General features: G+C 40.9%; 1 protein-coding gene across 3 annotated transcripts in view; it reads right to left on the bottom strand.

Annotated features, from left to right (window-relative positions):
• Positions 1 to 23,328, bottom strand: part of dock2 (dedicator of cytokinesis 2) — a 95,334-nt gene that overhangs the window by 598 nt on the left and 71,408 nt on the right. For 2 of the 3 annotated variants that reach the window (XM_083980580.1, XM_083980581.1), the window contains 24 exons: positions 18,924 to 19,022; positions 18,636 to 18,730; positions 17,658 to 17,736; positions 17,437 to 17,537; positions 17,084 to 17,142; positions 15,366 to 15,514; positions 14,951 to 15,036; positions 14,541 to 14,697; positions 12,489 to 12,529; positions 8,485 to 8,575; positions 7,451 to 7,561; positions 6,756 to 6,845; positions 5,582 to 5,686; positions 4,903 to 5,044; positions 4,422 to 4,503; positions 4,156 to 4,240; positions 3,679 to 3,765; positions 3,416 to 3,592; positions 2,567 to 2,650; positions 2,344 to 2,481; positions 1,808 to 1,935; positions 1,500 to 1,707; positions 1,258 to 1,363; positions 402 to 550 (listed from right to left, as the gene is read on the bottom strand). In XM_083980580.1, coding sequence (XP_083836706.1) covers positions 402 to 550; positions 1,258 to 1,363; positions 1,500 to 1,707; positions 1,808 to 1,935; positions 2,344 to 2,481; positions 2,567 to 2,650; positions 3,416 to 3,592; positions 3,679 to 3,765; positions 4,156 to 4,240; positions 4,422 to 4,503; positions 4,903 to 5,044; positions 5,582 to 5,686; positions 6,756 to 6,845; positions 7,451 to 7,561; positions 8,485 to 8,575; positions 12,489 to 12,529; positions 14,541 to 14,697; positions 14,951 to 15,036; positions 15,366 to 15,514; positions 17,084 to 17,142; positions 17,437 to 17,537; positions 17,658 to 17,736; positions 18,636 to 18,730; positions 18,924 to 19,022 — 2,649 coding nt within the window. Of the gene's footprint in view, positions 1 to 401; positions 551 to 1,257; positions 1,364 to 1,499; positions 1,708 to 1,807; positions 1,936 to 2,343; positions 2,482 to 2,566; positions 2,651 to 3,415; positions 3,593 to 3,678; positions 3,766 to 4,151; positions 4,241 to 4,421; positions 4,504 to 4,902; positions 5,045 to 5,581; positions 5,687 to 6,755; positions 6,846 to 7,450; positions 7,562 to 8,484; positions 8,576 to 12,488; positions 12,530 to 14,540; positions 14,698 to 14,950; positions 15,037 to 15,365; positions 15,515 to 17,083; positions 17,143 to 17,436; positions 17,538 to 17,657; positions 17,737 to 18,635; positions 18,731 to 18,923; positions 19,023 to 23,328 lie in introns of those variants that run through there. The other variant, XR_014595691.1, reaches the window with a different exon arrangement.

Raw genomic sequence — 23,328 nt, 5'->3', positions numbered from 1 at the left:
GTCTTTACTGTATGATAAGCTATGTCAATGTACATTACAACACCAATTTATAACTGTGCATAATTTATCATTTCTCTGTATATAACGCCACCACTTGTTTTTTTTTTTACATAACAGAAAAGCTACTGTATTATTATTATTATTATTATTATTTTACAAAAAATATTTTATTTGAGCTCTACTGATTGCTGCAATACTAGAAATTTCTCCATTGTGGGACTGATTAATATCTTGTCTTATCACATCCTTTCTCATCTCATCTCATCTCATCTCATCTCAGCTTCATGCACACAAAACTAACTCCAGCCAAATTTGGCAAAATGGTGAACTATTCATTTTAGTGTAGAACTGATCTTTGAATGTACTGTAAGTGCATTGAACAGGTTGGTCTCTTCCTCTACCTTGGATTTGAATAGGAGGTTAATGACGCCCTTTGAGCGTCTGTCTGCTGTTCGGTCAGAGGTCCCGCAGACAGACATGCTCTTGCTGTCCCTCCTGGCTCTGGCGCTGTCCACCTCCTCAGCGCCCCCCACCACTGCCAAGGACAAACCTACGGACAGAAACAGCTGTGGATTTACTGTTTGTGTTTCTCAGTCAGTACGTTTACATGACACTTGAAAAAACCGAATTATTGCCTTAATCTGACTATAACTGATAACCAATGTGACAACAAAACCTCAGCAGCCAGATGATTGTTTTTTTTTTCCAGACTAATTTTGCTCTTGCAGCTGTTCTACTGATGAACTGTGTGTTCTGGCAACACTGGTGGCACAGTGTGTTTGTTCAGTGAGGCAGTGAAGCTTCTAGTCAGCTGTGCTAATCAGAGGTAGTGTATTAACACCACAGTCAGTACCGGCTCAGATGGTGTGGTCCAACATGGCCGAATGCCAGTGAAACATCGGTGTACTGTAGTCTAAAGCATTGTTTTGAGGCGTGGGGTTATGTAACTGCTATGATGATATATAAACTGCTGCCCAGTTCTAAAAAACTACAATTAATTTGCGACCTTACATCAGAGGTTGTGTTAGGTCAGGCTATTAGTGCCACATTCTCCAGCTTGACAAATTGCTTTGAACACACTTTCAACTACAAAGTAATTTTCCTGTCATGACCTTGTGTGTGTGTCTTTGCAATCACCGGAAAAACACAGCAGTTCCTCTTTGAATTTTAACTTCATGGATCCTTAGGCTATAGCTATACAGTCAGCAACACATTTGCATTATACTACACAGCAACGGGTGTGTGTATGTGTCTCACCTGTGATGGCAGGCAGGGATCTGGAGTTGGCACTGGTCAGCGTCACATTTCCTTCATTTGGCTCTGCCAAGTTGGTGTCACTGCGGAACTCCTGTTTCTTTGACAGCTAGAGGGAGACAGAGATCACACAGAGCTCAGCAACAACATCTGCACAGATAATCATTGATACCGAATGGTCCCTTCACACGCCGCCTCTCTCCACTCATTTCCTCCTCTCTCGGCCTGATAACGCTCATTCTAACCCGTTTGCAGTCCAGCGTGTTCGTCCTCTCTCTCTCCTCTGAGATGAAGATCATGCTGCTCCTCTTCTTCTTCTTCTTGCTCTTCCTCAGTTTGACCTCTGCATCACCCACCGTCACCACGCCCTCCTCCACTGTGCTTGCACTCACACTGCCGCTGGAGCGAGGCAGGGTGGCGTTCCAGGAGATGGGGGATTCAGGTGGGAGGTCCCTGGTAGGAGGCAGAAAGCAAATTGAAAAGATATTTAAAGGGTCAAATGCTGATAATGATAAGTTCATCTGTCAACGCATACAGTATCTGTGCATGCTACCTGTCTGGATGGGTCTTGGTCGGAGTCCCACATTCAGATCCCTGCAGCGAGGAGATGGAGATGATGGACTGCCGAATGGAGCGCAGCATGGAGCGAGGACGAGTGGACTTTCTCTCATCCATGTCCGGCTGTAAAGAGAAGAAATAAGCTATATTATATAAAAATAAAAAGACAACATACTTAAAAACATCTTAGAAACAGCATATCATCGCTCCTGCTCATCATTAGTTTAATCTGTCCTGGAGGGCAGAGCCAATTTACATTAATGACCATATTTAGCCTCAGTCAGTCCATTTGGGCCCTGGTGTGCTTGTAAAGAAATTTAAAGGTACAAATCCCATATCAACACTCTACTCAGAGGCTTTTGTGAATACTTTAATCTTTAAAATTCACCTGGGTCGGCTCATTTACAGCTTAATTAGCGCAGCTTTACCACGCGTGCGCTGTGTTCAGTCTTGTAGAACATTTTTGGATTCCAGAGAAACATCATGTTTTAGTAACAACTCTCTCATGTTTTTTTTCTCCCCACTTCTCACCAGCTCTCTCACTCCGTACTCCTTCTCTACTTTCTTCTTTAGCTGTTTGAAACACTCCTCCATGCGCTCGTGGAATGGACGCAAGTCATCGGTCACCCTCTTCCCATGGAGGGAGATCCCTCCACCCAGCAGTGGGATCTATAAATACAAATGTTAAGGTGTCAACAGAGCATCCTAATAAAGAATCATGAGTAAATGTTGTTTGTGTTATTGAAGAATATACCTGCCACGCGATGAGGTCTTTGAGACGCAGCAGTTTGTCCCTGTCCTCCGGGTGCTGCTGATTGTACTCATCGGTAAAGAACGCCTGATACAGAGGAAACATTAAAAACGAATTTAAGGAACAATGGCAACGCGTTTCACCTCCACCAGTTTGTATAGTAATAGCTGGCTTTTCCACCCACATGTGCACTTTTCTAAGCATAAAGCCCTTCTCCTCTGTAAAGCATTATAACATTGAACGGTGTTTGAGGATGAGAGCTAATGGTGTTTCAAGCTCTAGGTTTATAGCATTTAATATCATTTGGACTGCAGAATTAGACTCCTTTCATATTCAAAGCCTCAGGAGGTGATACTGATTTTTGATCCAAATTGAATTCAAGTCCATTTATCACGAGAGATGAATCGTGCCGTGAAATACTCTCCAGCTCAGACAACTCGTTAATAGCATCAAATTGAAAAAATAATAAAAATGAAATACTGAATCTTTCATCACCGTGCCTTAAAAAAAAATCTATACACACAGTTCAAAAGAATCCGTCTTTCTTTTGCAAAAGTTAAGACAACTAAGGAAAAACAAATCACAATCAGTTTATGTGCAAAAAACATTATGTATGTATAATTAAAAAACAAACAAAAAAGGTCAGATTTCAAGACGCTGCATTAGCAATAACCTCTAATGGGATTTTAGAAAAAATTGATCTGTTATCGATGGTTTAACCTACAATCATTAATCTCCATTTAACTCTCATTAAGGTCTTTTTCCATAGTACATGTGTCATTAATTTACTGAGGAGAACCTGGTGTGAATGATTAGAAGCTGAGCTGGGTTTGATCTCAGATTCCAGTTTACCTTTTCATACTTGGCGAAGCCGCCCATAACAGCTGGGTCCACGATGCCATTGAGCAACATGGAGAGGGGGTTGATGGGAAGGCTCCAGTCAGCCTGATATTGGTTAATCATGGTCAGGATCTTCTCATTGGTGGACTCCATTGTTTCTATGGCGTTCTCCAGTGGAGACAAGGTCGTCTGGGGAAGGAAGCACAATGGAAACATTGATGGAAAAGCTCACAGCAAACAAACATGGACTAAATAACAAGCTGTCAAAGACTTACATGTTTCAAGTCAGTAGCCTCAAACCAGCGCAGGATCCCTGGCAGCTTATACACAGTGGTGAAGGTTGTACGCTCAATCCACATTGACTTAAAACAAGATGGCAAAGAGAAAAAAAAACTACAGTCAGATGAATCTCTGGCCCTTTGGGAAAACTCCAAACATGATACTATTGAATTCTGAACTGTCACCAGGTACTTGCTGCACAATCTGATCCCTAATCTTACATTACGATAATACCTGAATGTGATGTTGTATCTTCTGTGCTCACCTGAAACCTTAGAACATAGCCTGATGTCTTATCATATAATTATACTGCACTTTACTATTCAATAAAATCATATTATTCCACGGAGCAGAAACTTTTATTTTGTTATCAGTATTTTCACCCTGATAACAATGAAAGCACACAGTGGTTTCTGAACTACTTTCACAGTCCCTGTGGTGGTATATCTTTTCAATTTGAAAAAGTTACCCACAGCAAACTCATTGTTTGGGTCCACAGGTCCTTTCCTCACAGGTCTGGAGTAGTGAAAACGCTGCACGTAGTTGGACTTGTAGAAGCTGCATGGTGTGTGTGGGGGGGTGGAGGAGCGAGACAGTGGTTCAAGTCAAAGCAAGAGAATAAAAATCACTTCCAAAAGAGGTAAATGTGCCATTATCAGAGGTGTCAATCCTTCTGTTATCATTTCACAGACATTCACATTTTACTTTGTGATAACATGGCGAGTAAAACAGCACTGACTTGATAATCTGGTCAGGAACAGGTTTGTTCTTCAGGCGAGGGGGGATCTCAAGGACTGGCTGCACTGTGAAACACTGGATGTCTGGTTCAGCTCACTCAGGAATAAAACAACACAACATGATGGAGAGTAGCACCACATTCCCGAGTGTGCGAGGCGATAGCTGAGGGAGGTGTCTGGCCACCATCAGATAGGGTTTTTATATACAAAGGTAGCAAAACAACAGTAAACCAAAATGAAGTTTAGATCCAGACCAGTAGTGTCTGGCTGAACAGATCCGATACACATGGATCTGATGACTTGGCAAGCTTTATTGTAAAAGGTCCCCTGATGTCTCCTCCTGTCTTATTTACATTCAGATATGTCTGTATTTAGGATGTTACATCTCTATACTACAACATTTAGAGTTTCTTCTCTACCTGTGTACATAATAATGTAGCCTAAATGTGAGTGTTTAGTGTGTTATGCTGCCATGAAGGATACACTGCAGTGGAGAGTTCCTGACGTCGTCCCCTGGCATAGTGGTGGTGTTGAGGCGCACGGCGCTGGGGAACTGGCTCATGAGGTGGTTCTGGAAGTCCTCTCTGCGCTCATACTCCTTACCTCGATGGATAAACACCTTGTTCTGAAGGAAAATTCACAGGTGTTGAAAATATTTAGCTTCAATTCATCCCATTATCTTCATTGACATACAGTATTTATATTTTAAAACTTGTAATGATTTCAGTGGGACAGTTGATCTAGAGCAGGGAGACTTGCATGTATATCTGTGAACCTATGTCTGGTGTCCTTTCACTGCACTGCTACCAAAGTGAGTCATTAACTTTGTCGTATACCTGACAGCAGTTTAACACATGTACTGAATACAGGTATAAGCTATAAACAGTGGAATATTAAATTCATTATTACTTCAGTTTGCTGAAATCCACAGATCTACAAATGTTCCCCTAAGGTATTTTTAATGTCCCATTCTATTGCCTGTCTGCTGGTGTGTTTAGAAACTGCTGCAACTTTAAAATAGTTTAGCTTTAGTCTCTGATGATAAAAGAGGGAAAAAGTTTCTTTGTACAGTGTGAATCTGTGTGGTTTTTAGCCGATGAAAAGTGAGAACATTCTTTGTAATACAGTTTGGTTTTTATTCTCACTGCACTGTGACACACACCCTGAGGAATGGAGGGTAGCCTTGTCCATAGTAGCCAACTGCAAAGTAGTCTGGCTTAGGCCTCAAGATCTTCATAATGTTCTCGTAGAACTTGGCTTGTTTCTCCTGCAGAGAGAGAGAAGGAGAGAGGCAGGGCATGTGTTCAGGGAAGGGGTTTTATCAACTTGTGCCAAAGACAAAGCTACCTTCAGCACAATGTTGGGGCTTTGAGGGTGATAGATGTAGAAAAAAAAATTAAGTGCATGCCATCCAAGGGCAATGTCTGTCATTTATATAACCACATAAATTCAGCATTAGCTGAGAGAGCCATTGCTGCAGTCATATAAAGAGAGAGAGATTTTTACTCTTTCTTAGAGGGAAGTGTAATTCTCTGTGGGGAGGGAAAAAGAGAGAGAGAGAGAGAGAGAGAGAGAGAGAGAGAGAGAGAGAGAGAGAGAGAGAGAGAGAGAGAGAGAGCTGAGTGACACAGAGGACACAGAGGAGAAGGTGATGCTCAGCCACAAGTTTGACTTTTGGGTTTGGAGTGAATAATTTCTTCTGTGGTGCAAAAGTAGCAGATGAAACACATAGAAGGACAGTGAGGACAGTGAAAGGGGTTATTAGGGGTTTGAAGTTACCCATGACTGATAATGAGGAAACACTTTGGAAAAGGGTGATTGTGGAAGCACACACCAGTGTTCTTTAGAGGAAACAAGTGAAGTGTCAAGTAGGTATTCATTTTTAAACATGGTGCTGAATTGTTAATACTGTTAGAAAGTGCAGATAACTAATTCATTGTGGAAACTGCTGATTGGGAACAACATGTTTTGAGGTTAAGGAAACACAAGACTGGAGCACTGGATGTTGGACAATTTGCCTACATTTTTGTTTTATTGCATCCAAAGACCACATCAAACTATTTCACTAGTGTAAATATTTCATTTTATTTTTATTTTTGAATTTAACCAGGGCTCAGTATGCAACAGCTGCACCGAGCTACTGATGGTACTGCTGCTTTCAAAAGCCTGAATAAATTGTTTGAATTCTCCTGCTTTCTCCTCAGACGCCCTCCTAAACTCAAGAACATCTATAAAGAGAATTCAGGGCAAAAGAGAGAGTGAAGGAAATACAGAAAAAAAGTAAGATCATGATAACTGTGCAGAAGATATGAAGGTTTGAGATGGTTCTATCTCACCAGTCTCCTGCTGAGTAACTCGTACTCGAAGATCTCATTTTCGTACTGTTCAGCCAGTTCCTTACACAGAGTGATGGCCTCTTCCCACATCTACACACATACACATACACACATGAGGAAAGAGACAAAAGTGTCCTTCATTACACCATCTGCTAATAAATCGGCAGCGGCTGTCATGGTGGGAATTCATCTAGTGAAAATCTCTGTTTCCAGGCTATGAAGAGAGGCGGGAAATGACTCTATCAATGCTTCAGAGAACACAAGGCACTCATGTAGAATACAAAATGAAAGTGACCAACGCACCACACAGAGACTATGACTGCGTGATTACAACACTGTTTCATCCTTACAGGGCAATCGATGAATGAATGAATGAATGAATGAATGAATGAATGAATGAATGAATGAATGAATGAATGAATGGTACAAGAAAGGGATATTTTCCAAAATAAAAGTCTACACAGCAAATGCTTTTATAATTGTATGGCTTGTCCTAATCCCTGTGTGTAGAATAAATAAAATAAAATGCCTTAATTTCTGTGATCTTTTGTAAAAGGAATTCAGAGGATCATGTTAATTACCAAAAGCAAAACTTACCAAAAACGGTATTTTCCCCAGAGAGAAATCTCTTACCATCATTGATTCTGATCACATATTCAGAAGAGAAGTTTGACACAGTCTAAAATGATGCTGACCTTGCCCTTGTCAAAGTAGTCGATGATGGTGTCGTAGAGTGTTTCTTTGAGCTGCCGCTGGGTCTGGGAGCCCTGGAACTCAAACTGGGGGCTACACATGTCATCTGACCACTACAAAAGAGAATAGAGACGTGAAGGGAAGGACAAAGGCAAAAAGTAAGATACAATACTTAGGGTATCTTTGTCTTTAAGCTCTAACAATAGAGAAAAGAATTTGCAGTCCAGACCAATTCTGCATGTGCTGTCCCATTTATCATTATTGTGAAACAAGAGAGGAGAAGGACTTAGAGGCTGGAGTTTCTTTGTTGTAATAAATCAATATTAGTTCTAAGCGGAGCTAGCACAAAAACAGCAACACAATGCTCATTCATTATATAAATGAGACAATTATTCATCTTCTATTAAGTAGAAATTAATTTAGAAACAAAACAAAGAAAGTGTATAAGGAGCTCCAGAACTGTCCCATCTGCTTTGAATGGTGAGGGAGAAGATTACTGTAGAGCATGCTGTCTGTTACAGACCACTCTCTCCAATCATGTGAAATTGGAATGACAGGGTTGACACTGGGGATGAATGGAGATTACAAAAAACCTAACAGAGTTCAGCTGATGTGATGTAACAATACTACACACGGAGAGGAGGAGGAGAGAGAGAGATGACCCTTTTGCTCTGTCCCTCTCCGTGATCCTTTAAGTGCCCCATAAAAGCGATGAAGAGACAAAAGAGGTCAAACACACCAAGAAGACACATGCATGCGTAGACTCTCAGACACAAACGTGCACACACACACACACACACACACGGCCACTGCATCAATCACCATAGTGACGGAGCAGCGGAGGCCCATGCCATGCCATAAACTAACCTCGGAGCTTAATCATTTGGAGGCCAGACACGTAGCAACCATTTATCAGCTAATAAAAAAACTGTCTCACTTGTGGCAGACAGACAAGTGATTAGGCAGAGCAAGACACTGAATCCAGCATTAAACAACAAAATATCACGTTATAGGTGTGCGTGTGTGTGTGTCTGACCTTGAGCAGGCGAGAGTGGAGCAGCAGTGTGTACGCAGCCTCAGTGTAGTTTTCACCCTCCAGGTGAAGGTCTCGCAACTTGTAGAGGTACCTGAGCACACACACGCACAAGCACGCGCACACACACACACACACACACACACACGCACACACACACACATAGAAATTTGTTTAATATGCAATGTAGACATTACTCCACTAGATGCCACTGTTGGGCAACATGAAGACAATTAACTGTGCCACAAGCTCAACCCCCTCATCCCCACCCCCCACACACATATACCCTCTAATATATACACAACAAAGGTCATTCAAGAGCGTACACGCATACTTAGACACTAAGGCACAATTACCATATGTCTATTTAATGGCCTGACAGATGTTTGTAGCCATATAATGTTTATAGGCCTATACCAAGGAGAAAATGGCTCAAAAAGTGAACCAACTTTTTATTGCGTCTGTTTTTAGTTTACATCTTTTTGTGTATACATCTCTGTCTGGTAAATCTGGGAAATGTTGCCACTCGGTGAGAGGCAGGATTTTCTTGTTAAGGTACTGATGACAAAGCAAGAAAGCCAGTGGCTCCTGGTCCCTTTTAAATGAACACCTCCCTGTGGGCTCAGACAGTGTAGATGCACTCAGGGATCAATTGTTCATTCCGTCTGCCCATTACTGGTCTCACTTTCTCTTTTTCACCTCTATATCTTCCCATTACATCTCTGTCTCTCACCTTTAACCAGCATTTTACTGACTAGACTGTGCTGTTTGCTTTTTCTGCTGAATATGACAACTGAGCTGCATGCTGCTGACAGTCTGAATTAACACAAAACAACCATTTATCTCTTATTTTCTTTATCCAATCATTTGTCAAGCCCTTCACCGTTTTCTATTTGTCTCTCTCTTTCTGTCTTCCACTGACATTTCAGGACATCCTCAAGTGTCGGGCTTCAGCGTCAGACCTTAGATGAAAAGGAATAAGGTCTCAGGAAAACCTCTGTCAGACATACAGTAAGACCAAACGGCCTCAGAAAAAAAGTAATCGGACCAAAATGCTCAGACTGAGATGTATACAGAAAATAAAGCATCAGAAAAAAAAGCATCAGACTAAACGGCCTCAGAAAAAAAGGCATCAGAGAAAAAGATGTCAGACCAAAAGGCTCAGACTAAACGGCCTCAGTAAAAGTATTTGCAGTCTTCATCAAATACATATTTGGAGCTTGTTACTTAGATATATGCACTGTTGGAACTGTATTTACAAAGTGCTTTTAATTTGTAAACTTCACTTCATCTGTGGTTTGATACTCCTCCTGACGTGACTCTGATTCACAAATGCATTTTTTCTAAGAGGGGATCGTCTGTAGCCAATCAGATGTGTCACTCCTTGACAGCCAATCACGTGAGTTTTTATTGACAATACTTATTTCAGTACAAAGGCAGCTATTAACGTAGCCTACATACAAACAAGTGAACAACAGCCAGCTATTCAAATAAATACAGTAAATGAAAAGCACAAATGATATATTTTGATAGCTTTCTTATTATTTGAGTCGCTTGTGCTGTTCAGTTTCCAGTTGGAATGCCACAAACAAGAAGCAGCATTGGACAAATTATTCTGGAAAAGTATTTTTAAAATGACTGATTACTCCTTTTAAAAGTAGCCTAATCAAGTTGCTGTTCTGACTACTCCATTTACAACCTATTTAGTAACCTACATTGCAAGTTACATTACTTTATTCCCTCAAAAACAAAAACAAGACAGCGAAGCTAGCTGAGCCGACACTTGTGCAGCCCAGGATGGATGATCAGGTGTGGGTGGGAGAGGAGTGGAGAGACTGGGCTGGAGCATAAACCAGCCACTGTACTTTCAGCTTGGGGCCGATCAGGAAGGGCAGAGGACCGACTGACTGGGCGTCTCTGTCTCTCTGACCTGTGGCGCACCAGGGCCACGAAGATCAGCGAGACTGAGTCTGGCTGGAGACAGACCGTACAAGTGTTCACTTGTTTGTACAGTATGAACATTAATAACTGCCTTTGTACTGACATTATTATTGTCAATAAAGATTTATTGGAGAGAAAAAAACTCACGTGATTGGCTGTCAAGGAGTGACAATATCCCTCTTAGAAAATGCATTTGTGAATCGCAGTCACATCAGGGGTGTCTCAAAACACAAATGCATGCATGCATGCATGAAGTTTACAAAATAAAAGCACTTTGTAAATGCAGGTCCAACATTGCACACAAGCTCCAATTATGTATTTGATGAAGATTGCAAATACTTTTACTGAGGCCGTTTAGTCTGACGTTTTTTTTTCTGAGGCCGCTCAGTCTGGTCGCCTTTTTTTCTGATGCCCTTTGGTCCAATGACTTTTTTTTCTGAGGTCGCTTAGTGTAACGTCTGACAGAGGTTTTCCTGAGACCTTATGCCTTTTCATCTAAGGTTTGATGCTAAAGCCTGACAGCTGAGGATGTACTAAAATGTACACTTACACCATCCTTAATGGAACTTTATCCTTCTCTCACTTCCACCTTTATCTCTGCCAAACCAAAGTCAGCAATAAACTGACTTATTCCTCTAAACTGTTTTGCTTCTGATTAAGAAATAAATTAAATGTTCCCTATGATAAAAATTAAGATGAAGGTTATATCATTACTGACTGGACCAAATGAAAATAAATTTCAATAGTTTCATTGCTAGTGTCCAGTTTATAATTACAGCCTTTTACTGTCAGTGAGTGAAACATAAAATGTGACCAAAATTCAAACAAGATGTTTTGAGGATGTGGTATGTTCATTAAAGAAAAAGTGGGGAAAATCACTGTAATCTTACTTGAGGAAAGTACACATGAGAAGCAAACTATTGTCCTATAACAAGTAGAACAGAGATGGTACTCAGCTGTTCAGAGTATGATAATGGTTGGTCGGCTGCAGAACCATCTCACAAAACAAAACAAATGAAATAGTAAATATCTCAAAAACCATTTGCTTTTGCTTTTTAGTTAAACTTGCAGTGGAAACCTAAAGTCATTGAAGTAATGTTGACTTCTTGCACACCAAGTGCAAAAACCAGATGAGAACAGCACATGATTAGTATGAAGTATTATGTATGATTTAGGACACAACAAATGCTTTTCTATATTCCTGTTTTCATAGAATATTTGTGGAAAAGCCAGGATTACAAACCGAACAGAAGTGAGCAAGTTCAGTGCAGGGACTTACTGTACTGACAGTTTTCTTTTGTTGTTATCAAACATGGGGTCAGGAGTTCTGAATGGATGATTCTAAACACTGTCGAATCAACTTACATCATCAGTTAATTGTTGTTGTACTGTATTGAAGATGGCAGTACAAGGGCAAATCTAAATCAAAGTGCCTTGAAAATAATATTCTCTCTGTCGCCAGTATCACTGTCATTGTAAACGACAGCAATTAAGCTGTAAAATTTATATTTATTATCCACTAAGTTATATTAGTCTATTCCTGTACAGCGTTCTGACATATTTTATAAAACATTAACTATGATTAAATGTATGTCTGCAAACATTAACTTGTTAGCTGCCTCTGTGTTACTGTATTCTCCACAGGATGATCAGCCACAGTGCTGAGCTCACACTCACACATACAGATAACTAATTATGTCCATAAGCCATTGCCAGAAATGCACCGTGGGAGCTGACGGGATCTATATTCCCCCTCTCCCTCCCTCCTTCCCTCTCTCTCTCTCTCTCTCTCTCTCTCTCTCTCTCGCCACCATCCTGTCTTCCTCTGTCTCTCCCTTCCTCATGCCCATCATGACTCTCTTTCTCTCTGCTCTCCCTCCAGTCAGACCAAGAGCTGATCCTGTGGATTTTGACATTAATTCAGTGGGACTCATATAATCCCTTGTCAGATTATGCAGCCACACACATGTACGCAACATTCAGACACACACATACACACACACACACACATACACATCCAACACAGGCAAGCAATATTTCGATGTATATTATGTCAACTTAAATACCTGATGTACATCCCTTCACGGTTGATGTCCTTGTAAAAGTTCTGCAAAAATCAAAAACAGAAGTGGGGTTAGTGTCAGTTTATATTTGTGTGTGTGCGTGCATGTGTGTGTTTTAGGGAGAGATTTTCAACTTACTGTATAATTGTCTACAGCAAATCTTACAGTGTGTGGCAATGGTTCCTTGTAGTACAGTGTAAACCTGTGATTGCCTGTGTGTGATTACGTGTGGGAGTGTGTGTATGCACTTTGTTAGTTACACAGCACAAACTCCCAGTTTAATGAAGTTTAATGGCATCTACAGAGAACAGTGGTTTGGAACGAACTGATGTAACCCCACCTCCCATCACCACCACGAGCCAGTAGTCATAATAACACACACAAACACTATCACAAGTATGGAAGAAAAGAGCTAAATTATCAAGCTAAATTACTGTGAGATTCGCTGTGAAGCTTAAGCATACTGTATGCATATTTATAAAAATGTGCTCCAATTTGTAAAGGTCAGATACATCATTGTTTGCGCCGATGCATTTTAACTTCAGTAAGCCAATTTCCTGCTGGAGGCTTCCTATCTACATGAAGGTCAGATGCTTTTACTCACAGCAGTCACCTTTGAGATGTCTTTAAAACATGCAACAACACAACCTACAGTAAAACCATAGCACCGCCACACACCAAATGGCAGCTGTTTAAAAGTACATATAAATATACAGTACTGTACATCACACATGGAGAAAGTATTATCTGCAACACCAGCTTGCTTTTGTGTGAAGCTGAACGTGTACCTGGAAAGACAAACTTTGTTAAGGAAATCCCTTAGCTCCAGGTCTGCAATGGTTACTATAGCCCTGGCAGAGCATGTGTGTTTGTGAATCTGTTCAAATGTATTTGTGTTTTATTGAGAGTGCATCTGCCTGAGGGAGCGCAGTAAATACCTACATGATTGGTTGTGCATGTGTGTGTATGCTCCTTAAGTGAAGTCAGCCTGAAGGGGGGCATGGATAGGAGAGTGCAATAGTGCCTGCAAACCTGCGGCTGAGATTTTTGTAGTTGGCTGAACAAATGAAAGAGAAAGGCTAACAGGCAGCTGCCACAGGCTACAAGCTAAACATGTCTGCCATGTGTCAGCAGGAAATAAAACAAAAACACATTACAAGACACAAACGACCCATCCATTTAGTCATTAAATGATCGTCTTAACTATTTGTATCTCAGAAAGTAATTTAAAAAATCATAATTCTAGGAAATGAAATGAAATTGTAGATGTAAAAAATGACAGAGTCTAGGGGAGGAATTATATGATTTAATCTGCTGTGGAGACAATTGTATGTGGTTAGACGGGGTCCGTTTCGAAACCGGAGAATACCATGAGGGAGAATCTGATTAGGAGATCACATAAGAAAAAGGATGTAGTACAGACAGGAGCTGATGCAACCCTTTGCAAACTGGCCAGACCAGACACAGAGTCGAATCTTTACCTTTAGATCAATCAGCACACAAATTAAACAAGTGAAAAAAAGACGTTGGCATAAAAGGCGAGGCATAAAATCTGTGTTTCATAATGAGCTCGTCAATCAGTGAGGCTGTTTTGCTACTGAATAGGACAAAGTCACTTACCAGCCTCTTAAGACATTAGTGTTTCAATTAGTTTATTGATGTGCATGTCGATCTTTTTATGTATATGTGTGTTTCTGAGATCAGCACTGCACTTCTTTGCTGTGGGCTTCACTTCGACAACTACAGTTTAACATAGGATTTGTGTCTATAAATGCAAATCCATGGAGAAGCATGTCAGATTGAAACAGATGAAACATGAAGAAAACAAAAAATGATGAAACTCTTAGAAAATGCTCACGCCAAACATGGTGAAAATCTAAGACCCAACTTTTTTTTCTTCTGTTTTTTACTTCATCATGTATCCATATTGGCTACTGGCCCCGTAGGGAAACACGCTCAAATGTCTTTGTTGTGGAGGAAAGAGTCGAAAAAGCTGATCAAGGCGGAGACGACTCAGCTGTCTAACCTGTGCATTTCAAAGAAGGCGGGACTTACTAGGAGATTGACGGTGCAGCTCATGCGGTTGTTGCGGCTGTCATCGTTCATCACGGTGCGGTAGTCAAGGAGACGAATGAGGAGTCCCTTCACCAAGGGGACAAAGTGCTGCACCTGTGACTTCAGCGTGGGTTTCTCGGCAGCACAGTCCAGGAGGCTGGCAGACAAGCACCCACAAGTTAATCATCAGAGAATGTCTGAGAGGATTTTGCTTTGATAATCAGCGCTGAAGTGCTGCAGGTTTTACGACTGTATTACCGAGAGGGCAGCGACTTGTGTTAAAAGTCAACCTCTGAAGTGGGTAGCAGAAAATGTAATAGGATATTGGGAGAATAGCAAAGCTTGTTTATATATGCAGGAATTACTGATTGCTGTAATTATGGTTTTAAGTTTTAATACTGCAGGCCTACATGGTCTCCAGCAGTTGCATGTATCGTTCATCGCCTCCTCCACCTTCCACCTCATGGTCCAACTTGAGAATGATCTCATTCTCGAACTGCAGAGGAAAAATAGAGGGAGAGAAGGCAAAGAGGAGACAAAAGGGAGAGGAGAAAGCACATGAGAGGAGGAACAGAAGAGGGAATCAATTATGCAAGCATAATTAAGGTGTCTCTTTTACTTTTATGTGGAGCATCACAGGAAATCGATGGAGGAGCACAATGTGTGTGTCGGTGTCTCTGCGCAAGTGTGGAGGAGGGGGTGTTTGCATAAGTGATTTTTTGCACTTATGCATGTCTCCACAGATGTCTCTGCCTGGCTAAGTTGGTCTGGAAGTTCCTGTGTGTGGATATATGTGTGTATGTGTATGTGTGTGTGTGTCATTACCTTATTGAAGTTTCCATAGTGTGCATGTTCACAGGTGATCATGTCAAAGAAGATGGGAATGGTGGCCCTTCTCAGCTCCTCCTCTGGAATCAAAGTCATCTCCAGGATGGGACCCACCATGCCAGGTATGAAACAGATCTTGTGGCTGCCTGAGAAGGACACACACACACACACACACACACACACACAAATATTATAGATATCAAACACACTGTGTGTTGCTTTTTGTTTTCATTTTGTTTTACTATGTGCCACTTGCCCGTGTCGATTTATTATATTGTAAATATTGATGTTTGTATATTTTTTATCTTGCAACGAATGAGCACTTTTGATTGGTTCGAGAGCTAGTAATGCGGACATATGATAGGTGCGGATACCCCTATCCTCCTCAACCAATCACGGTCAGGCCTCAAAAATGGGAGGATATTTAAATGCCGTTGCATGTCGAAACGTTGGTCCTTGTTTTGCACTAATTAAATTACAGTGTCGCATCACCAGTGACTTGTGTGCTCCAGGCTCTTCTTTTCTTTCTTCAAGTTGCTAGTCCTTCCTGAGAGCACCGACCTCCACCTGTGGAGGGGCTGCAGCGATCAGACACTCCTACTTCTTTCCTTTCTTGTGTTACTTTTGCCGCTATGGGCCTTTCAATCCAATCAACAAAAGAAAAGCTTTGCGTGACGTGACATAACATGCCATCATGGGAGCTGTTCTCTTCATCATCATTGCTGTGACCTTCCCTTGGTTTGGACTCCTTCAGTGTTAGTTATTCAAGGGGTTGTTACCGAGAGTCAAATTACCCTTGAATTATCCTCCTCGTCTCCAAAAAAAGTGGACCATGGGATTAAAACCGGTAACAACAACAAATACGGCAGTTGAACGAATGATAAACAAATGCTCTTCGGAGGATATGGGACATCTTAAGCCTAAGATTTGCCAGTTTTTTAAATCCAAATACTTAAAATCCAAATGTCTGATGATTAAAATCCCTCATCTAGTTAAATCATATAGTTGAAAACCACAGGCTTAAAACCAGAAAAAAGCCAATTTTGCGCTTCTGGGTGGCACAACGCCAACCCGTGCACATAGGGTGTGTGACAGTAACAGTGTTATTTCTCTAGGTTTGAGAATGGCTGGACACATTTGGAATACAGTCAGAAAACAACTTAAAAAATATAATATGTCTAGTTGTTTTTGGACATTTCAAAGTGGAGAAGTTATATATCATAACTTTACAACAGGATAGATAAAGTCACATCTGATCCCTCTCCCCATGCTCACCCCCTGTTCCATTTCTCGCCCACAGGTGAAGCTCCCCAGGTCTCCTTCTACCAAAACATGCTCATTCAATAAGATTTTTTCCTCTTGCAATAAGGCCTTTGAACTCAGCCTCCTATCCCCAGAATATATCCCAGCATTTCTCAGCAGCTTTCTCCAACTACCAAGGAAGACTGTGGATCATAGTGGCTTTATATCATATTGATAGCTACCTAGGTGAAATGACTCTGACACTGTGAACCCTTGTCATCATGCTGTGGGGGAAACAAATTCCTCTGAATGTCAGTTGTGTTGTGAAATGAAGTGAAAGTGAAGCGACACTTGTGACTCCTACACACATGCACGCACATATAGTGTAGGTGCAGTATATCTTGCACGTATATGAGGGAATCACATATTTGCATTTTAAGAAGAAGCAAAACACCCACTCTAGATTTTCTTACCTAGTTTGTACCATATGTCACGAATAGCAAAGCCAATGAGTCTTCTCATATCTCCATATCTGAAACAAACAGAGACAGAGCTAATGCACAGAAAGTCAGGACAGACAAAGGCATCAGCCTAGCCTTGATCAATGTTAGACTCAACTGTCGAATGGGACAGACAATGCTACGCTACTCTTCCCCCAGCATGAGCTAAATTGAATGTCTCTCCACGGGCAACACATGGTTTTAATAGGAGGAGTGTAAACAGTAAATGCAGACTCCAAAATAGATCACAAATCACTGAGTGTTTCATTAGAGCAGGGGGAGTGGGTGTGGTATGGTAACAAGGAAATGATATGGCCTTCTCTCACTTGGCAAGGATCTTGTTCCTCTTGGTTGGAGAGAAATGCTGAAGCTGCAGAGACTCCTGGGTAATAAATGCTACCGCCAAGTGGAAGTAGTTATTCCATAACTTGACGTGAATATGGAAAAAGACAATAGAGATTCATGTTAAATGGAGCACAGACCATTGCACAGATGGGATAAAGCTGCTAGCGTGTGTTCACATAGACCTGTACACGCTCACACTCACCTGTACTTCAAAGTCATCGTTGTTGAGGAACTTTTGGTTCATGGTGTCGGCGTAGGTATTGATGGCTCTTAGGAACACTCTATTGGACAGAAATACACACACTCATAAAATTAGTCAATGTCGTATTGGCTCCAATGAAATGGAAAATAATACTGCAAATATAACCTCCTCATATTGTAGTTGGATTGTTGATGATTAATGGATGGATAAAAAAAAAAGCAATCTCAGAGGTTGTTGTCTAGGAATAAAAAGCTCAGAAACTGTCACTGATCGTAATGCACCCTATTTGTTTTTTAATAAAACTATTTCAGCTTTTTCTCTGGCACATAAGTTTTTACTGCTGTGTGACAAGACGGTAATATTGCTTTAGATTCCAACCTCCTGTCACAATGACAGATCATGATAGCAACTTAACACAGTGTGCACAGGTGTATCACTGAGTTGTAACTGTTTGCATTTGTGCAGTTGAGTAGCAAATCTGCTCCAACACTATCTATCTATCATCGTTTTTCCAAAACCAACTGCCATTCTCTCTTTTTAAGTGGGACTCTCGCTTTCGCTCTGTATCGCCACATCACTTCCCTAAGCCCGGTCTGCACACTCCTTATCATCTTGTCTTTTCTGCCTCGTTCTCTCTTTTACCTGTTTACCTTTTCTCTTCCTCCGATACAGCTTTAGCCTTCCATCTGGCTCACATCAGAAAAAATACACCAACAGCTTCACTCCATCAGCTTACACACATACACACCCATTTGTCACATCAGCTGTTTTTATCATTTCAACCTTGATCCCAGTTTTGCTATCTCTGACTTATCCCTGCGTGAGGTTGTGTGGATACACAAGTCACTGCAGATGTAAACAGTCCTTTAAAATGCACTGGGGCAGCTACGGGCTATTTGGGTTACAGAGGCAGAAGTGAGACTAGCAGGTTGATGATCCAGATCCGTGGCCAGTGTGTGAGCTCTTGCAGTGTGTTACCTGTTCTGTACCATGATCATAGCCATCCAGTCAGAGGGATACACATGCACTCCAATCAGGTCTTTAAAAAGCAGGAATGACTCCATCAGAAAATCCTGCCGAGAAATAAGAGAGGGTAATGTTAACATACTAAATTACCACACTGCAATCTGTATAGTGTGGTAATATTTGTTTTTACTTTGTATTGTAGTAAAGTGATTTTTACTTTGTATTGTGTTTGTAATTTTATATCTTACCATCCATGTGTATAACATATATGGCTCAATTTCAGTGTATGTGTTCACTTACCACTAGTTCAGTTGTTCCAGTGAAGGTTTCTATGTATTTAGCATAGTGACGATCGTCCATCTGACTGAGGATAGCTGTCATGCAGGCGACCACCCTGGACTACAGAGGTGCAGAGAAGAGAAACAGAGCAAGAGAAACACAATTACTTTTCAGGCACTGTGCAGCAGCTCTTAAACTGAGTGTTATATATCTACAGCCAAATATATATACAATTCTTCAGGTGATTTGGTGTTGCAAAAGGTGTAAGGCTTCTTCAAGAGAATTTTAAAGAATACCTCAGACCAGATCTGTCACTTGCTAATTTTCCCATTATAATAAACTCATCCTAACCTATGTAACCTTGAACAAATGAGCAGGGATAACCCTATTCAATTACTACAGACAAACCATTGTTATTAAGACTGGCTGCCTTGGAAATTTCTACAATGTATTGCAGGTTTCTTTGTAGAAAATCTACTTTTCTGTATAACACAGACAAAAACAGGGGGATTACAGCTTTCAGAGATTCTTGTGACAGCAACTGGTGAACTTTACATAAATGATAAATTCCAGCAATACCAAGGCAAGGGAATTAAAAACGTTGGTAATATTGTCAATCAATCAAAATGAAGACTAAAATCATCCACCGTTTGGGATACATTCAAGGCTTAGTTAAAGGGTGACATCAGTACCAGTGGCACAGCCAGGAAAAAGGAGGCAATTAGTCGATCCTGACAAGTAGAGAATAATCCCTTAGCAACTCTGCTCAAGGCAGAGGCCATTGAATCAGCTCTTAACCAACTCCTGATGCAAAAAGCAGTGGCAAATGTCTTTCATGCTGAGCACAGACTGTCTGAAGGGGGGGGGGGGGGGGGGGGGGGGGGGGGGACCAGGGCAATGGCTTGCACGCTTGACAGCTGGTAGACGTGAGTCCAAGGCTATCTCCTCATTAAAGTAGCCTATGAGGGTGGCAAAAAAAAACCATCATAAGACCAAAATGTCAGCAGAGATAATGAAAAAACCTCTATACCTCAGACTACCCTGCCCCCTGTACTGTAGTATACAGGGTTCTTCTTTTTTGGCAAAGCTGAACGCTCCATCATTTTTAGAGGTAGATAAGACTTTCATGAAGGCCAATAAGCAGTGAGGAGACCGTAAACGTAACAAATACATAATGGAAATGCTCCTAGAGCAGATGGATATGGATATATGGAGTTTTATAAAAATCCTCCAGGATTTATTTACATAATATGTACCTATATTCAGTAGAGAATGGTTCACTGTTCCTTGTACAGTTAAATTATTGATTCTCGAAGACAGGTCCCCTGACTCTGCTCCTATCATCCCATTAGCTTAATAAATAGAGAAAGCAGAATATGCTAAACTATGAGGGCACATCAGACAGATTCTCTCAAAAATAAAATCTCACAAAAACAAAAACAATTTTCTCATATCCAGCAGCAAAACACTAAACAGACCCATGGTCTTATCCCCTTCAGTCACATGGAGTGGCCTTTCTTATTTATCATCATGGAAAAGAGTTGGACATTAGGAGAGTGTTATGAACTTCATTAAGGTAATTAATTGTGATTGTTACCCTGGCTGCTCTATGCTCTGCAGATGTTATACCTCCAACAAGACTGCCAAAGAGATTTAAAGACTTCTCAAACTTAATTTGGTGTGGGAATAAATCCCAGAAAACCAACTGCCAACAGGAGGAGAGGACCTGCTTGAATTATGTTCCTTCTGGATGACTGGAGGAGATTACTAACAAAATGAAATCACACCCCAATTCAAGCGACAAGCCAATTCTGTTAAGATCTAGTGAAATATAAATAAATCTATGACACTCTTGAATGAAAGGGAAGGGGTTTTCCACCTGGTACTGCAAAGGCTGCTCTTGTGGAGAAGGACTTAAAGTGATAGGAGACTTGATGTGATGATGTTTTATTTCACACAAGTTCAAAACACTTTTGAACTTCCAAAAATAGAAAGAAAGAAAGAAGTTTTTCCCCTTATCTACAAGTCTGCTTCTTTATCAGCAGAAATGTCTAGCTAACACAGGAAACAACCCTGCTGGGAACAATCGAGGAGTTTATAATTCATTTCACATTCAAAAGTTCTATCTCATATTTTCTATAATATCTTGCACCGTTGTGTAGGGAAAAATATTGAAAGGCTTGTGAAAGATGAAAAGAAGATGTTCAGGGTGTTTATGATGAAGATGCTTTGGCCCAATGTATTCAGGGCCACCCACACTCTCTGCTCCTCTGTAATAGATTCAAAGATATACCGTATGGAATATTTCACAGCCAACATAGGACACCTCTTGTTATGAACAAGATCTTGGTAAATCACCAATGCAAATTGGCACCTGAGACAATTAATATATTGCATTTGGAGTTGTCACAGGAATATCTAAGTTCTGGTCACGCAGCCCTAAAGACATTAGCACGATAATAAAAAGATTTGTAAAGATCTGAGCCAGATCCTGTCATGGCTGCCACCTAAAAAAGAATCATGTAAGTAAAGTCTAGACTGTTGAATAAACTTCTTTTTAGGCTATAGAAAAGTACCCCGTGTCATTTAATTAGATTACTCAATAGCCTGGTGTAACTCATTGGTATAGAGACATTTTTACAAGATTAATCTGATGCACCACTTGCCCCTAGATCTGAGGACAGAGGAGGGGCACATAAGACTTCAGATTCAGTTGCCTGTACACAGCAACTGAATGATAGAATGATATGGTCAAGGAAAATATATATTAATGAAAAAAAACAAACAACTTAACTCATACAAATGTATTTATTCCATCAGTTTTGTTTACTTCCTTCTTTATTTCATCCTTCAGTTTTTTGTTTGTTTTCTTTTGATCGAGCTCATGACCTACATATGGAAATGATGTATGCAGTATTGTGATGGAAAAAAACTGGCCATTCTAACAAACACTAATCCATCCATCCACTTCTGTGATTTTAGTGTCAATAAATGGTATTCAATTTAATATGGCATAGTAAAAACATCATATAAAATCATCTGAAAGCAAAACTATAAAGCCCCTGATTTCATATCTCTCTGGATCACAGCTAAGAACAACAACCACTGAGTTTTTTTTCTACTTTTATTTTGGTGCTAAACTTGCTGCAGGTCTTCAGTGTTGGAGTTTTTAATGAGGTATTAACTCCTCTTTATGTGCACTTAACTCTAAATATGGCCCAAGGTGAGAACACAAAAACATATGCGGAGTAAAAGCCTGAATTAGAGATAGAAGATCAAAGTGGAGAGCCAGAGACACAAGGAGAGGCAGACGGAGCAAGCATCTGTGAAAGTAAGACGCACATGAAAGATGAGGATAGGCAATAGAGAAAAAAAGATGGATAAAAGCTGAAAAAATCACAGACAACCCTCTACAGTATATGTGCAGTGTCTAAGAGGGGGAGGATTCCTGTCCATGCCCTCCACCTGATTGTATGATGTTACTATTGCAATAAATTCTTTCTCCAAAGAATCCAATCCTTTCTTTTTTTAAAGTATATTTTTTGGCTTTGACAGCCATAGTAGAGATAGACAGGGAAGGGGGAGGCAGAGAGAGGGGGAATGACATGCAGGAAAGGTCTGCCCGACGCGGGATTTGAACCGGGGATGCCTGCGTTGAGGACTGTAGCCTCTACATGGGACGGCCGCCTTAACCACTGCGCCAAGCACTGCTCCAATCCAATCCTTTTTAAAAGTAGCTATTGTGCTCCCATCATAACTTAAATTAGCTTAAATTATTAAATATTTCAGCTTCCCATTTCTGCCAACTATATTTGTGTGTTTTTGAGTCATCCATAAACCAGGATGCATGGAGCCGTGCACCCATACAAATCACCAGTATGAGTCTCAAAGGGAACAGGGCACCAGGAGGAGGAGGAGGAGGAGGGGGTCTTCGCTTTCTTTACTTAACTTAAAGCAGAAGTAAGCGGTCCGGTCGTTTTCGCTAATGCTGCGTTCCAGGCAGGCTTTTGAAATCGTATATTACAGCTTCAAGTCACAACTTACGACTTTGTAGCGTTCCAGGCAACCCACTCGTGTTTCTCCGACCTGTTTTACCGGTGAAAGTCACTATAACGGCCACTCGTAACTTCCGACCGGTGAACTCGTACCAGATCGAACTGGTACGACTTCACGGTCGGAAAAATACGAGTTTCCTTGAACGCACCATAACAGTCCTCGTCCCTACGTCGCCACATTCACGGCGTCCCTTGGCTGCACACACAGCCCTGCATGCCGTTCTCTCTCCTCATTGGATAAAAACTGTAGGATACGATAAATGTTTTCTCCTCGGCTCAGAGCAGAGCAGAGGGACTGAGAGACCCGTGTTTCGGTCCAAACGCTCTATGTAAGTGATTGCTGTCGGAAGATATAACTATTTAAGACTTAT

The sequence above is a fragment of the Trachurus trachurus genome, assembly GCF_905171665.1.
Source record: "Trachurus trachurus genome assembly, chromosome: 10".
Taxonomy (NCBI): Eukaryota; Metazoa; Chordata; class Actinopteri; order Carangiformes; family Carangidae; genus Trachurus; species Trachurus trachurus.
Note: the sequence above shows the minus strand (reverse complement) of the source record. Positions and strands in the feature narration are given on the sequence as shown.